This window comes from Electrophorus electricus, chromosome 23 (assembly GCF_013358815.1).
Source record: "Electrophorus electricus isolate fEleEle1 chromosome 23, fEleEle1.pri, whole genome shotgun sequence".
Classification (NCBI taxonomy): domain Eukaryota; kingdom Metazoa; phylum Chordata; class Actinopteri; order Gymnotiformes; family Gymnotidae; genus Electrophorus; species Electrophorus electricus.
The window spans coordinates 3,462,228-3,477,631 of record NC_049557.1 but is presented as its reverse complement, the minus strand read 5'-3'; the positions used below and the strand labels follow the sequence as shown (position 1 = coordinate 3,477,631).

At 46.8% G+C, this 15,404-nt stretch overlaps 1 protein-coding gene across 4 annotated transcripts in view; it reads right to left on the bottom strand.

Moving 5' to 3' along the window:
• Positions 1-112: 112 nt before the first annotated feature.
• Positions 113-15,404, bottom strand: part of slc20a2 (solute carrier family 20 member 2) — a 30,009-nt gene continuing 14,717 nt past the window's right edge. For 3 of the 4 annotated variants that reach the window (XM_035521947.1, XM_035521946.1, XM_035521948.1), the window contains exons 3-11: positions 15,239-15,379; positions 14,790-14,875; positions 14,206-14,302; positions 13,813-13,932; positions 11,625-11,834; positions 10,670-11,297; positions 9,762-9,947; positions 6,940-7,024; positions 113-4,294 (exon numbers count right to left, since the gene is read on the bottom strand). In XM_035521947.1, the coding sequence (XP_035377840.1) occupies positions 4,130-4,294; positions 6,940-7,024; positions 9,762-9,947; positions 10,670-11,297; positions 11,625-11,834; positions 13,813-13,932; positions 14,206-14,302; positions 14,790-14,875; positions 15,239-15,379 (1,718 nt within the window). In that variant the 3' untranslated portion in view covers positions 113-4,129. Of the gene's footprint in view, positions 4,295-6,058; positions 6,144-6,939; positions 7,025-9,761; positions 9,948-10,669; positions 11,298-11,624; positions 11,835-13,812; positions 13,933-14,205; positions 14,303-14,789; positions 14,876-15,238; positions 15,380-15,404 lie in introns of all 4 variants that reach the window. The other variant, XM_035521949.1, reaches the window with a different exon arrangement.

The window sequence follows — 15,404 nt, the reverse complement described above, 5'->3', positions numbered from 1 at the left end:
TCTCTTATTTTAGCTAATATTTGACTTTCCATTAAATTCCATAATTTGACTGCATCATTTCAAAATGCACACAAGTGTAGCAGAGCAGAAATGAAAGTGATGTACACGATTCTGTTACTCTTTGTAATTTTAATTCCCATAATTTAATTTGTTAAACTGCAGACAACTCACCAAAAAAAACAAACAAACAAACAAACAAAGTTCCCAATGAAATTAAAAAGTAATACAGCACATATGCAGATAAGGGTAGTATTGTTAGGTGTACAGCCCTGTCTTAAGAGAGTACCAGACAGCAACACAGACATCACACAACAGGAGGGACATCAGGCCAACAAAGAAGCGACACTGCATCTACGCCTGGATATGGATGACGACACACAAAACATGGGACTTCATCAGCACACCCACTAAGAGGAGGAGGCGGTCGATATGGGGCCTTTCGTTTTATCTACATAATGAACCGGATGGTTTCGTTCCGCACTGTTCAGTCCCCAATCTGACACTGTTTTCATAGGCTGGAATTATTTTAGGTTTGCTGATAAGCGTGACAGATACGCGTTTTAAGGAGAGTTCTGCGGGTTTCCTATGAAGCGCAGCCATTGGCACTTTCGTCCTCAAAGAGGGAAATGTCCGCACTAGTTAAATGCTGCCCTCTTGTGGCCAGACATGCTACTGCGTCCCCTAAGGGACGCTGGCTGTATGAAATCTCACTGTAACGACACACTTTAATACATCAGCAATAGAAAGAGAGCGACGGCTAGAAAGCGGATGGCGCCACGGTTATAACACTGGCAGGTTTCATGGGAATCTCCTTTCGCTGTTTCCATCTGGCTAAACAAGGGATCCGCTACTGCCGTGGAGGTCTGACAACTCACTATTGCAAAAAAGGGAAACAAAATTACAAAGCACGTTTGCCGTATGTTCCAAAAATAATCACGAACATCGCTGAATTTAAACAATTAGCGACTAATCCCTCTCTCTCAAACAAGGGAGAGAATTCCCTGGTTAAAAGAATTAATGGATACATGGAATCTCTAAAAGAGAATTTTAAGTATATTCAACCCTTACCTGAATTATACTGTTACATATTGCATTAATTAAGAAACTATTATATCAGTACATACTGTAGATCTGTTTCTCAATATCACAAATTTCTACTAGGGCTTGTTCCAGCCCAGTTCACTCTCAATGACAATAGTCAGCACTCAAGGCAAAACTCAGATATGTAGAAAAATATAGTTTGAATGAAATTTATATATATATCTATTGATTTTTTTTTTTTTTAAATCACACCCACCATGTACAGTTTTCTTCATCATTTCTTTAACATGTAGCGGTGTAAAAGTAACTCATGTTCATAATTCTCACCACTACAACTAAAACATGAAATGACATGAGACACCTTAGGCTATTCTTGGTTATTTCACCCACAATTTGTAGTTAGTTTGTCTTGCTTTGACATTTTAGGCAACTGTAAGGAGTCATTTCTAAATCGTGACAATGTAAACACCACAGTAATCAAGTTACTTCACCCAATGAACAGTAAAGCACAATATTACAAAGGCAAATGACCACTGAAGCATAGATGCGCTCTTGGTGAAAGGAACACTAAGGAAAAATAATAACAATAATAAAAGACTTTGCATCGCTTCAAAGCCACCTGTTTGTACAAAAGCAGAGTATTGTGGTGTCTATCAAACCTCCGTCTGCGCATCATTAGCCACAGGCAGTTAACCAAACAGGGAAACCATGAAATGTGTAACTCAGCAGCTAAACAGGACAACCAGTAGTATTTGACACTGACCTATCATTGATCAATATGTTGACCTCTCTTGACTACGCGTGCCATGTCAGTACTGGCTGGCTCTGGAGCAGAGGAGCTACAGAAGGCTCTCTCGGCCTCAAGAAACGACCGGCCCCTTGCTTATTGGCCTTTCTTTTAATGTGGCCCATCTGCATCAATGACGACAGCAGTTACAGTCGGCGGTTGTACAGAGCTGTGTCTGGAGAGTCCTGTATTTATGAAGGGCCTCGGGATGTCGCCTGCTGCCTGTACTGGGGTCTTCGTGTGGTGGTATAGATCGTGGGATTAAATAACATGGCACTAGAATTTTATAGGAGATTCCTTATTTTTGTGCATCAGTAGCTGGGTTCATTCATAAAGGGTTTCTAACACTGCCTTTCAGCATGCGCAAATGCTGGTATAGTGAAGTTGTTAAGTGTGTGTGTTTTTGTGTGTGTGTGAGTTTGTGTTTCAATGGAACTGCACCATGTACTGTTTTGGCTGTAAGCGCACATAAAAGAATGATTCTGGTATCTTGGTTGTACTGGCTTTCACATGCATCAGGATATGGATGCTTTGTTTCATTATATTTGTACAGAACGTTGTATTTTTCATAACCATTAAAACCGCTGTTTATTCCTGTAAAACTAAGACAACTTTAAACAGGGACCAAAGACCAAAAAAAGACCAGAAAATGAACGCTTGACCATAACTGGGAATATTACATGGAATATTTAAATCTTTGGTTAAAAAAAGGTTTTAGGCAAATGATTGAGGTGATATACTGGGCCTGGGTTTTCACCAATAGGTCTCAATTCAGGTAAATTTTCAACTTACCAGTTGTCTAAAATATCTTGCATCCAAAATTGTTTCAGGTTTGCTGTAACAGACAAGTCCCCTCCCTAATGTTTGTCAGTTTGAAACCAAGTACAGTATTCAGACCTCATCTCCATTCCAGAGACAAAATAACAAACATGACATGCATCGCAGAGGGAGAGAGACATTTGGTGTGCATGTGAGTTTGGGCCCATGTACAAATCATTGTAAAGCTGAAAAAAATAAAAAATAAAAATAAATAAAAAATATCCAAACATTTTTAGAGGGGGGAAAAAAAGCCCACAAAGGTTGAAAATTAAATGTCAAAACAGTTGAGTAACTGGTCCAAATCCTTCAGATGATTAAAACTGTTGTTGCAGCTCATGTTAAATGATAAAAATATCCAAACTGTATTACCCTACAGCGTACAACAGCCTGTGACTGTCCTGCCAGCACTTATGGTCACTACGCGGCCCAAACTGCAGTTACTATTCCAAGGGGGGAAAAAAAATTAAAAATCCAACATGAAAAATATTTACAATAATGTTAGCATAAATAAAATGATATGCAATATCCTTGTTACTTGTTACTATTATATTCTTTAGAAAAGCTTGTGTGGAAACAGCTGATAAACAGAAAGGGCTTTTATTTGACCCCATACTGAAGATCAGAGGTCGGATTCATAGCTTTTGCACCACTCTCTGTATATTTTGGCACACCGTCTAGCTTCTGAATGGCTGGCTGAGCTATGATGAGCTTGAACTGCACGGTATTTACAGTTAGCTGATTTTAGAGTCGTAGTTGTGTCGGATACAGCAGTTACTGCAGTCCGGTATTTGCATGGCCTGTTATGTCACATTAAAAAAAATGTACTCTAAGTTTTAGCATTTGAGCTTATGTGGCTTTTTTTTTTTTTTTTAGACCATATAAAAATTTTAATGGGTCCATGCGTCATTTGAAGTAGCAGGTCACAGAAACGTTTGTTTTCAAAGTTACACTGGTCTACACTGTGCTCCATGATGCTTAATGACATCTATTTCCACATATATTGTATTGCGTGTCATAATCTAAGAATAGATGCTTTCCCTCTGTGTGTGTGTGTGTGTGTGTGTGTGTGTGTGTGTGTGTGTGTGGCCACGCCCTGACTGTGAGCAAACTCTTCCTTCATGACCACAGATTTATAATAGCATCCTCCCCCCACCCCACCCCACCCCACCCCACGTGTCTTGATGATACGCACTGCTTCACGTCATCCGACACCACGACATGAGACCTACTGCTTGTGGGAACGTTAAAACAGCTAAAACTGAGAAAACAAGGAAAAGAAAAATAAATACTCGCAGGACATACAAGTCAGAAGATTCCGGACACTTCCTGGGCATCTTGTACACTCTCCTCCAAGCGCCAGCTCCAGCCCCAGCCAGCCACGCCATCTTCCCCTCTCTGTCATGTGATGTGCTTCTTTACCCACCGCCCTTTGACCCTTCACCTCAACTCACCCCCCACCCTCTCCATCCCGCGCCCTTGTGCTCATACGAAGGGCAGGATGCCGTAGACGAACAGCGCCATGACGACGGCGCTGAACAGGCCAGCTACGGGCACCGTGACGAACCAGGCCAGGAAGATGTTCCGGAAGAGACGCCAGTCAACAGCCTTCCGGGAACGGAGCCAGCCCACAGACACCACGGAGCCCACCTGGACCACACGCACGCACATGACGCACGCACGCACGCACGCACGCACACACACACAGTGCAAGAGAGCAATCAGCAGCAGCACTGAGCAAACTTCACAAGAGCCGTGTTACAGCGGAAAAACTCGGTTAGTGAAAGGAGAACGACGGGTAGAGTGAGGCGGAAGGAAGAAAGAAAGGCAGAAATCTGTAGTAATGCAGAAGCGGAGCGTCTGTGAAATAAAGAGACGCAACTCCGTGCATCATTTAGAACGCTCGTGGCACAGCCTATAAAACAAACACTGAAATGTTTTATGCTTCATGAAAGTAGCATGGTAGAGGATGATATTTCCCACCCATTGTTCCTTAACCTGCCCCCCCCCAGCTCCGCAAGTCAGTCCTCCACCCCGCACGGGGGGGGTATGCAGGCAGCAGGAGGAGCAACCTCTCTGCGTGTGCTGCGGGTGTCATGTGTCTGGCTGACTCCGGGAACACCAGCTAAAGCAGCGATTTGGGCGTTCTTACACGGTCAGTGTAACCCTAAACGTCCAGCTGGGAGGTGGGGGGTGGGGTGGGCTAAATCTGGAGTAAGAGTCAAACAGAGCCTCAACAGCAGAGAGGAGACTTCATCTGTAAAATGTCACATTTCAAGATTAAGGCCCACAGGTAAAAAACAACTTCGTTTGGAAGTTTCCTCGCAGGCTTCGTGCCAAGCAGGACCCAGGTCGATTACGCCTAACCGAAGTGGTCCTGGCAGCTAATGGCTTATTAGAGTCAGTTCCTGGTTTAAAGCAGACAAAAGGGAGTGGACCCTGATCACTTCTAGCTGAAGGTACCTGCCACATATCATATAACGCTGAGTGGCAGTAATAGTCCTGCATTGGGTTACTTTTGTCTAACTACTTTTGTCGATGACTGACTCGATTGGAGTTGGTGTCGACTGAACCATGTGTCCTCCACATGGAGTCTCCGATCACAGCTGCGAAAGCTAGCTGGGTCCGAGTAAGGTGCGGTTGGGGGGGGGGGGGGGGTTTGGGAGGGTACTGGCATTATTCAGACCCATTCAGTCATTTGCAGATCTGCAAAGAGTCTTGTGGATGTGGAGGGTCTCTTTGGAACTACACATGCTGACCTGAATGTCCTTGTGGGTGACCTTAAAGCTCTCGTAACACCCTGCTTCCTCTAATAGCCTGTTCACAATGTGGACTTAAATGTCAAGAGGCACCCCAGAAAAAACATATTACCTAGTACTCCCAGAACATAGGAGGGGAATTTGGATCCTGGTTCTTTCCATAAATTTAAATGAGACACGGAAAGCAGGAAAGATATTTTAGTGCCGAGTCATGAAGTGGATGAGGTTAATAGAGTAGGAGTGATGTGATTACATACAGGCTGCTTCCTCTGTATTTCTCCGGACATGGTGCTAAATCTGATTAGTGTTAATGGTAACACGTACAATAAGCCTACAGCAGGGAGTTTCTGATCGGTATGGCACTCTTAAATGTTAAAAAAATGGGGTTAGACTAATTACTTATGCAGTAATTATGAGATTTGTAGGATTGTAGTTTGCCTCTAAATGGACATGGGTAACTAGTACTATTGGGTGTTTAGTCTGAAATTATGAGCGTCAAACTCAGGGTTGTACTGTGAAAATAATGATCAAAGCTGCAATCATGCTGTCACATGGCTGCAGAAGTGAGAGGTGATTGGCTCTTCTGTCGTTATGCTAATGAGTTTATTGGGTAGGGCTTAATTCTACCAAAGCTCCAGTTCAACAGCTTCGGTACCTTGCAGTGGGTGGAGCTTACGGGAATGCCCACGTTTGAAGCGACGAGCACTGTTAGAGCACTCATCACTTCAATGCAAAATCCACTGAGGGGGGAAACACAAAAAGGAGGAGACAGAAAACACAGACAAGAGAGAGACATGTAAGAGACAGCACAGAGAAGACCCAGGTGTAGAGACACCATGCATACACCGTGGCACCATGCCACGGACACAGAGCGAGCTACAGTGTTGGGGGAACCACACAGGCACGGACCACCAAGGGGAGAGCTTCACATGCACAGAGCTTCATTTTGGTTTTAGAGGGGAGGAGGGAACTCTCGTTCTCCTCTCCAGAGGGCGTGAGAGGGCTGCGTTCTCCGGCCGAGAGACTGCATTTAATTATGCGTTGTGTGACTTCGTCCCATTAACATTCGTGTGCGACTGAGCCGGGTGATCGCTATCGGGATACAATTTCCAGACGCTTGGCGAGTGTCGGGATGAGGTGGAAGGGATTACATTAAGATCGGGGGTCCCGAGCACGGCCGGAGGGTTGCCATGCCTGACGGGACCGTTCCAACTCGCGTGCTCGTGCACGTCATGTTTTTGGTCCGCAGTGACACACACACACACACACACACACACACACACACACACACACACACAACTGGACTTTTTAGCCTAGGAGTTGGTTGTCCACCATTGCTGAAGTGTGCACCAGCCAGAAGCTGCCATGGACAGGTGTCCGGATCCGGGCCAACACTAGCCATCTGGGAGCTAAACGCATTCGGTACATTGCAGTGCCTCGGAAACCCTCTGGAAGAAGCCAGCTCGCTCTCTCCTCTGCTTGGGCACACAGTAAGGCGTGGATCGGGGCCCAGCCGTCACCCGGGCCGGTCTTTACCTTGCAGTGTGTGGTACTGATCGGGAGTCCGATATTGGAGGCCAGCACCACAGTGAGCGCTGAAGCCAGCTCAATAGTGAATCCACTGCGGGAGGGGCGACAAGAAATCATTTCATGAGAGCACGCCTTTCTTAGGAGCAACGCCGGAGACGCGCGCGGTGCAGAGGAAGAGGTGCGTGCACGCGGCATGCAGTGGGTTCGTCGCGCATGCAGGGCGGAGGGACGAATAAAGCATGCAGGCAGCGAGGGCAACGTGCGCCTTTGCACGCTGGACGGACGCCCAAGCCCGCGGACAAGTTAAAAACGTGCGGTAGCATGTTGGATCTCAGACGTTTGTGTGCGCGCAGGCATGGGCATGCGACCCCTATAAAAGTGTAGCAAAACGAGGTCAAATTCTAATGTGAATAAACTCTCATGCCTTTTTGTTCCCGTACTCTGTTTAACAAATGCATGTGCGTGCACACAAAACGCCCAGCCGAAAAGAAGATCCTTTATAAAAAAAAAAAAAAAAAAAAAAAAAAAAAGCCCTCAGTATACATGTATGCCTTGACTGACATTTGTGGGTTTTTCCTCTGGGTGGAAGTGATCCTGGTTTTTTTTTAGATTTGTTGGTTTTAAAGTCTGCTCTCCAGCAGGTAATTAGAGAACGTGCTGATGAGGGAGATATGAGAGAGAGCTCCACGTGTCTGCTCAAGTATCAACAACTCTAAGGCTGCTGTTTAAAGGGACATTTCACCTGAATTAAAAGTAAAAGCCTTTGCATTCATCCATTCATCTGTACAGCCATCCATCCATCCATCTATCTATCTAAAATGGAAACAGGTACAGCAATTCAGGCATGATATTGGCCTGAAATCAGCTTCTCTAAGTATTATGGATGTTCACCCACGCTAAACCCAGCACGCCCCGCCCCTTTTCTGCCCATGATGGCTAGGAATATTAGCCAGGTTGGCACCGCCGAGAACTTAACAGGTTGGAATTTAAAGTGTTATTGGCCCACAGGTCGCCAATAGTGTTGTATTTCCAGGACCAAACTTATTACGGTAGCATTTTCAAGGAAGGAATAAATCTTGGAATATCCTTTGACGATGGTGTGCATATATTTGTGCTTCCACTTCCTGGACAAATTTGAAATGGTAAACAGGGCCAGTCTGACATGTAGCCCTAGTGGGGGGGGGGGGTTTGTTTTGGGGTTTTTTTGCTTCTCACCCTAAATTTCCAGAGTGGAAATGGGATTATTTGAGGATTATTGGTAGCCAGATCTTGGCTACCAAGGCTCCTCTTACGCATTAAGCACTTTAACTTTGCAAAAATGAGCAGCAAGGCAAATCCCCTGACGTCTCCCAATATACTTCAGTTCAGAGCTACTGGCCAGTGAGAAGCTGTCTGCTACCACACTCGGTGTGGGAAGCTGCCCAATTAACCGCTATTGGGATTAGCTGTACAGGGAAAGAAAGATAGCCCAATGGATCAATCAAATGATTTAAATAATGTTATATAAATACATTAAATGATAAATGACCCCATAAACCGGGCAACATGTGCGCACACACACTTTGTGAAGTACACAGTTTCCAGATTTTCTATATCTTCAAAGGCGATTCCAGGTGAGTAACTGCGTGGTAATGGAGTAAAAGATTGAGACATTGCAAATTGCAGTGAAGTACACAAATGTCTCTGCTTGAAACAGGATCATCAGCTGTGCATCAAAAACGGTGTACTTCACTACAGTTTTAATCTCCCTCTCTTTCTATCTATCTATCTATCCATCAATCCATCAATCGATCTATGAACACGAACGCACACCCACACCTTTTTTCCTTCATACATCATTTACATTTTTTTGGGTTGTTGACAGAAATCATTTTCAGAATGCATATTGCAGCCTTTGGCAAAACCAGTACTGTGGAGTCCAATATTGCAATATCGATTAAGAAATGATATATTGTACATCCATAATCTCTGCCATCATTCCCCAGCAATGAGAATTCTTCATTCTGCAAGGGTATTGGAATGATATCCAGCTGACTCTAGCGCCCGACTCTACCGTGGAAATTCTTAAAAGATATGCTGGGGCAGAACAGCTTGAAAACATTTTTATAAGGCTCAATGGTCCAAGTAGGTCAAAAGGGTTTTGGGACATAAATAGTTTCGTGTGGCTTTTTATGACGTAGAAATAAACAGTGCTCCTGTTATCAATACAAGTGCTTGCAATGACCAGAAACAGTTTTGTTTTGGAGTGTTTGTTTCATCACCATAAGCGCGCTAGCTCATAAAGGTTTTCTCTGGACGCGGCACGCTAAACTTAGCAGACGTGGCCGAATAAGAGAATGAGCAGTGAGAAGTTTCTTTGCGCGTATGCTGTGCTAACTTAAACAATGCATCTTTAACTATATATCAAACCTGTCCACACGGCTGGTACTGAGGTGGCAAAATAGACTGTTAGCGAGTACATGAAGGTACAAGAACCCAATCTAGCAGTTGTAATCTATCAGGACATTTTTTAAAACCGCTAGTTCCGTGCCATGTTGAGAAATCCACTGGGTTTGGAGAAGGTCAGTGGAGTAACCATTACTCATAAAAAACAATAAAAGATCTGGTGCTTCGCCCAGAAACAGTGATCATGGAAAAAAAGAGGACAGAACTTTTTTTTAAACAAGCGCTGAATACAATAAACATAACATATGTACATGCGTGTCGGGGCATGTCGTGCTAGTGCCCCGACAAATAAACCGCACAGAAAAAGAGGATAAAGAGGCGACACGCTTCAGGAGCCAGACGCGGGCAGTAGGCGTGCTCCCCTGGCCAGAAGAGGACCTCACCTCGAGGGGGTGATGGGGGTGAGGTCCCTGCCCATGGTCTGGATGACGCGGCGACCCCACACCCACAGGCCCGCGCAGATGCCCACGCCACCATAGAACAGCAGCCAGACTGGGGTGGCCGCGTTCTGCATCACCCCACCCTGTTCATAGATCATCCACAGCGCCACCAAGGGGCCGATGGCGTTACTGCAGGGAAAGAGAAGGAAGTGTTGAAACGTTTGGGAATAAAAGCGCCCCGCGTTAAACGATGCACTTATATTTGTCCCTTAACATTCTTGCTGCCTTGATGCTTTCCTGCGTGCTGCACACCAATTAGAAACCGGTTGAAAGGTGGTCATCTTGCAGAGTGACGCAAATGTTTAATCGTGTTTGATCTTGTCTCGTTATCCACGAGCCAAACTGGTATTTATCCCATCAGCATTATTCTGTGAAGCCAAGTGTCCACTCCACACATGCAAGTGGGAATTTAACAGTACAAGTTAACTGCTTAAAATCACTTCTACTGCCAATCAATGTGCCCTTTCTCTAGATTGCTGAGGACTTTAAAGTTTCCAGCAGCCTCCACCTATGGCTGTGTCTGAACCGGGAATGAACTGGGAATGAACTGGGAATGAACCGGGAATGAACCGGGAATGAACCGGGAAGTCGTGACAGAGGTCCTGTAGCACCAAACAGCTTGTTCTGTGCACATAACCACTACGAACCGGTGAGCTCAGAGCAGACCCACTGTAACCCACTGGAGTACGTATTTCAGGTTGGCTCGGGTTGCCATCAAATTGAGCCAGACCTGCCATAGGCTAACACAACATAAACTATAAAAATGCACACACCTCCATAGCATCCAAAGACCTTCATACTAAGGGAGAGGGAGCAGGAGGGTGGAACTAGGGGAAACCAGGCGCCCATACCTGACATCATTGCCCCCGTGCGCGAAGGAGCCGAAGCAGGCGGTGAGGATCTGCAGGAAGTGGAAGAGCAAGAAGACCTGCGGCTTGTCCTTCTCCTCATTGTCTTCGTCGGCCATGTCGTCCTCGTCGTCGGGCGCCAGCTCCCGGCCGCCGGCCACCGCCTCCATCGCGCCCAGCCTCACGTCCACGCCGCCCTCTTCGGCCTCGATCTCGGCCTCGGCCACCGCGTTGCAGTAGCTGGAGTAGCTGTCGTAGCGCAGGCGCTTCTTGGAGAACGTCACGCTGTCGCCCACTAGCTTCTCGCTGTCCTCTGGTGGCGCGGTGCTGGGCTCCGTCCGGGCCGGCACCGGGGGCAACGGCTGGACAGCCATGCCGCAGATGGCCGCAGTGTAGCACGTGTAGCTGTTGTTGCGGCGCAGGAGGCGCGCGCCAGGATCGGCCCGAGGGCCCGAACGCTCCTGCTCCAGGCGGCCCACGTGGATCTTGTGCAGCAGGTCCTTGTACAGGCCTGAGTCCTTGTGCACGGTGTGGTAGACCTGGCCGTCGCTGCGCACGTGCCCGTCGAAGCTGAAGCTGCCGTTGGACAGGGGCGACTTCAGGCAGCCGTTGGTCATGGAGTGCGTGCGGCCTGGAAGGGCGAGCCACAGGTCAGCGCCCACGCTTGGGCAGGCCAGCAGCCCTGGACCTGTGCCTCTCCGTTTCCAGCTGCAGGACATCTGAGTCCTTCAGATTTATTTTATAGCTCACGACTAACGGGGTATAAAAATATAAGTATGGTTTTCACTTGGGTTTATTTTCGTTAACGTAACGTGAACATGCCCCTATGGTGAGATTTAAGTCTCAGTTAAATTTCCAATACTGGATAAAATCAAATCAAGAGACACCAAAAGCAGGGGGTTAGGTCCACACTGTAGACAAGCACGTGGTCTTTATGGGAAACGGGCTGTGCGCTCACCGTAGACACGGCCGTTGGGGAGGACGGTGCCTCCGTTGGCCAGGCTGTTCAGCTCGCCCGTGGACTCGCCGGTCAGGGGCAGCTCGGCCTCATCGCTGCCCTTTGCCCCTGGAAGCTCTTTGAACACCGGGGCCTCCTCCTCCTCCTCTGGGATTTTATCCAGACTTTCATCAGAGATGCGCGAGAGGACATGCTCCTTCGTCAGCTGACCTGGGCACAAAGGGCAGTAGGTCAGTGAGGAGGGGCGGGGCCAGCGTGAGGTGTGATGTGATTGGACGGGCGGCAAGAAGGCTTTGGGGAGCCATACCAAGGAAACTTCAGCAAAACAACAAGGCAAGTATCAGATAAGCATATCATAGACTGGCCAGAGAACAATATATACACACAATAGAGAACTCAGTATTACAGAAAACACCCTTAAGCACACTTAAATGATTTACAAGCACATATTATATTAATTTTTTTTATTTAAGCTTTCAGTCATATGAAGGGCACCAACAAAGTAATTTAATGTGGCTTATATTGTTTAGTGAACACCCAAATAGGTCCGTCAGTCAGGGACGGGCAGGCCTAGGGCTCAAATCACCTTTTCATGCATCACAAAGGTGAAAAAAAAAGAAGCAATGATTCATTTATACTGCAGCCATCACTTATAATGATCTGAGCCCCTGTAAACAAGGCTAACCCTACTAAAGACAGGGTCACGCCCATTAGCCCATGAGCTATTAAGACAAATGGTCAAAGAGCAGGAGTGGGCACACTTTGCTTAAACCACACACACAACTTACAACAGACATTAAATACGAAGCCTAATTACCAATTCAGAATTTCAACCCATTACAGGGTTTTCAAGTATTACATATACTACAAGTCATTTAAATAACAGATACTGCAGTGTCCTGCAGTAAACTCAGACCCTGAAATGAAACAATGTTAGTACAACAGAGCTTTAAGAAATTAGCAGTAATAATAATAATAATAATAATAATAATAATAATAATAATATTGCTGGTGAACTCGGTGCATTAATGCTTCCAGCCATCTCACAGCTGCAGGCAATGCACAACACTCCCTGTGCTGTAAACATAGCGCCGAAACAAAAACAAAACGAAGCAACACAAACCTCGGACCGTACGGCCAGTACCACACAGCTCACTGAAACTCAGCGAAACATCCAAGTAAACCTAGAGATGTCCAAACAAGCAGCGCGAGTGTTTGTTTGCTCTGTGATGGTCTTGGCACATCTTAGGCGTCAGCATGGTGCCGCGGCCAGCGAAAGCTGCACGCCCGGGCCGCGGGGCCCCTGGTGGAGCAGCAGATGTTACGCAATGCGCCCCTCCCCCCGCCCCCGTCGGCCTCGTGACTCGACAAACGTCGGGCTGTTCCACAGACACTAGCGAACGGTGTTTGGAGGAAGTCTATGAATCGCTAGCTTAGCACATAAAGAGCAGCAAGTGTTTGAGAGGGACGGTCAATCAAGTTTGCGGGACACACAGACACACACACACACACAGACAGACACACACACACACAGACAGACACACACACAGACAGACAGACACACACACAGACACACACACAGACAGACACACACACACAGACAGACACACACACACAGACAGACACACACACAGACAGACACACACACAGACAGACACACACACACAGACAGACACACACACAGACAGACACACACACAGACAGACACACACACAGACAGACACACACACAGACAGACACACACACAGACAGACACACACACAGACAGACACACACACAGACAGACAGACACACACACAGACAGACAGACACACACACAGACAGACAGACACACACACAGACAGACACACACACAGACAGACACACACACAGACAGACACACACACAGACAGACACACACACAGACAGACACACACACAGACAGACACACACACAGACAGACACACACACAGACAGACACACACACAGACAGACACACACACAGACAGACACACACACAGACAGACACACACACAGACAGACACACACACAGACAGACACACACACAGACAGACACACACACAGACAGACACACACACAGACAGACACACACACAGACAGACACACACACAGACAGACACACACACAGACAGACACACACACAGACAGACACACACACAGACAGACACACACACAGACAGACACTTACTTGTTATTTTCCTTCTCATCCAGGGGCAGACGAAGACCCAGACAAGGGCGGCGCAAACCAGGGAGCCGGCCAACGTGATGAGGGCGATGGCCCACACCGGGAGCAGTTCCAGGCCCAGCACTGCGGGGGGGACACACACGCATGAGAATAAGGACGGGGTCAGAGCTGCTGGATGGGCCCTTCACAGGGAGACTCAGCACGCAGGTTTGGCCTCTGGCAGATTTCTCTAACGCCATTTCAAAGCACGTTCACAACCAACCAACACAACACATTCATTCATCTTCCTTGCAGTTACGCGAATGAGAACATTTGCACTGCTCAGCAGCTGCTGGGCAATGAATCAGAGGAATTTTTCTGATGAGGTTTCTCCATTTTCCCAGAGTGATGACTCACCAGGAGCGCCCGTATACATGATGGAGAAGGTGTTGATGCCAATAGTAGCAGCGTAGAAGAGCGGCAGAGCACGGAGTCCATTTGGAACCGGATCATCCTGCAACAAGGGACACCGAAAACATTACAGATGGGAAAAGACGCCGATTCCATTCACGGCCTAATTTTAGTGTTGCTCTTACGATCTTAAATGCCGCCATCACTCAGCATAAGAAGGGAGGTAGACATGGAAAACTTTAGAACATGTGATTAACCCCCGCGCTCCAAAAAAACCCAAAAAAACTTAGAAGGCAGTAATCCCATTTCACCGGAGCCAGTGTGGAGCAGTAAAGGTTCTGCCTCCAGGCAACGGCATTACAAAGGCATTTCAAAACAAACCGAATGCATGTATGCTTCCACACAATGTGCCGAGCACAGGGAGATGAGGCATTCTGCACCGGTGAGGAACGTCTGCAGCACAACTCTGTCTGCATGCACTTGAGAGAGGGGTCAGGCTCGTTTCAGACGAACGCGACGTGCAGGAACTGAACAACAGCCGCGTCTGATGTAAGGTGGCTGCAATGGCAGACCTGCGACTTTGAACTCACCTTTTTAAGGATGAAATACCTAATGACGTAGAAGAGCAGGCCCGACATGACCCCAGAGAGCAGGGGGGAGATGAACCAGGACGACACTGACATTATGCAAACAGACAGACATTGTGCCATTAACAGCAAGGCAAATCTCAGATAGGCACAGTACAGGACAAGCAGAAAAACAATAAATACAACACAACATTACACAAAAGCACCCCAATGCTTAAAGGATTTACAAAAAAACATACTACATTGAATTCTTTTCTTTAACCTTTCGGTGGCACTATAATGAGCACCATTAAAGTACAGTAAAAGACACATGAAGATACAGCAGGTTGGAGTCCAAGGTATCGATGAACTAGAATAATGTGGAAACACAGGGATCTAAAGACGACCTCATTGACTCGGTATTCATGTGTAATAAATGACACCCTTTTCACCCAACTGAGCTCAATTCATACCAATTTTGACCAGCTGCATCCACTGCACTCCCTTGGTCCCGATAGCTACCATGGAGAAGCCAATCGTAGATCCCACGATGCAATGGGTTCCAGAAATGGGCAGCTTCAGGAAGGAGGCTATGAGCTGCCAAACCGCCGACCCTGAGAAAGGAGGAGATACGACAAA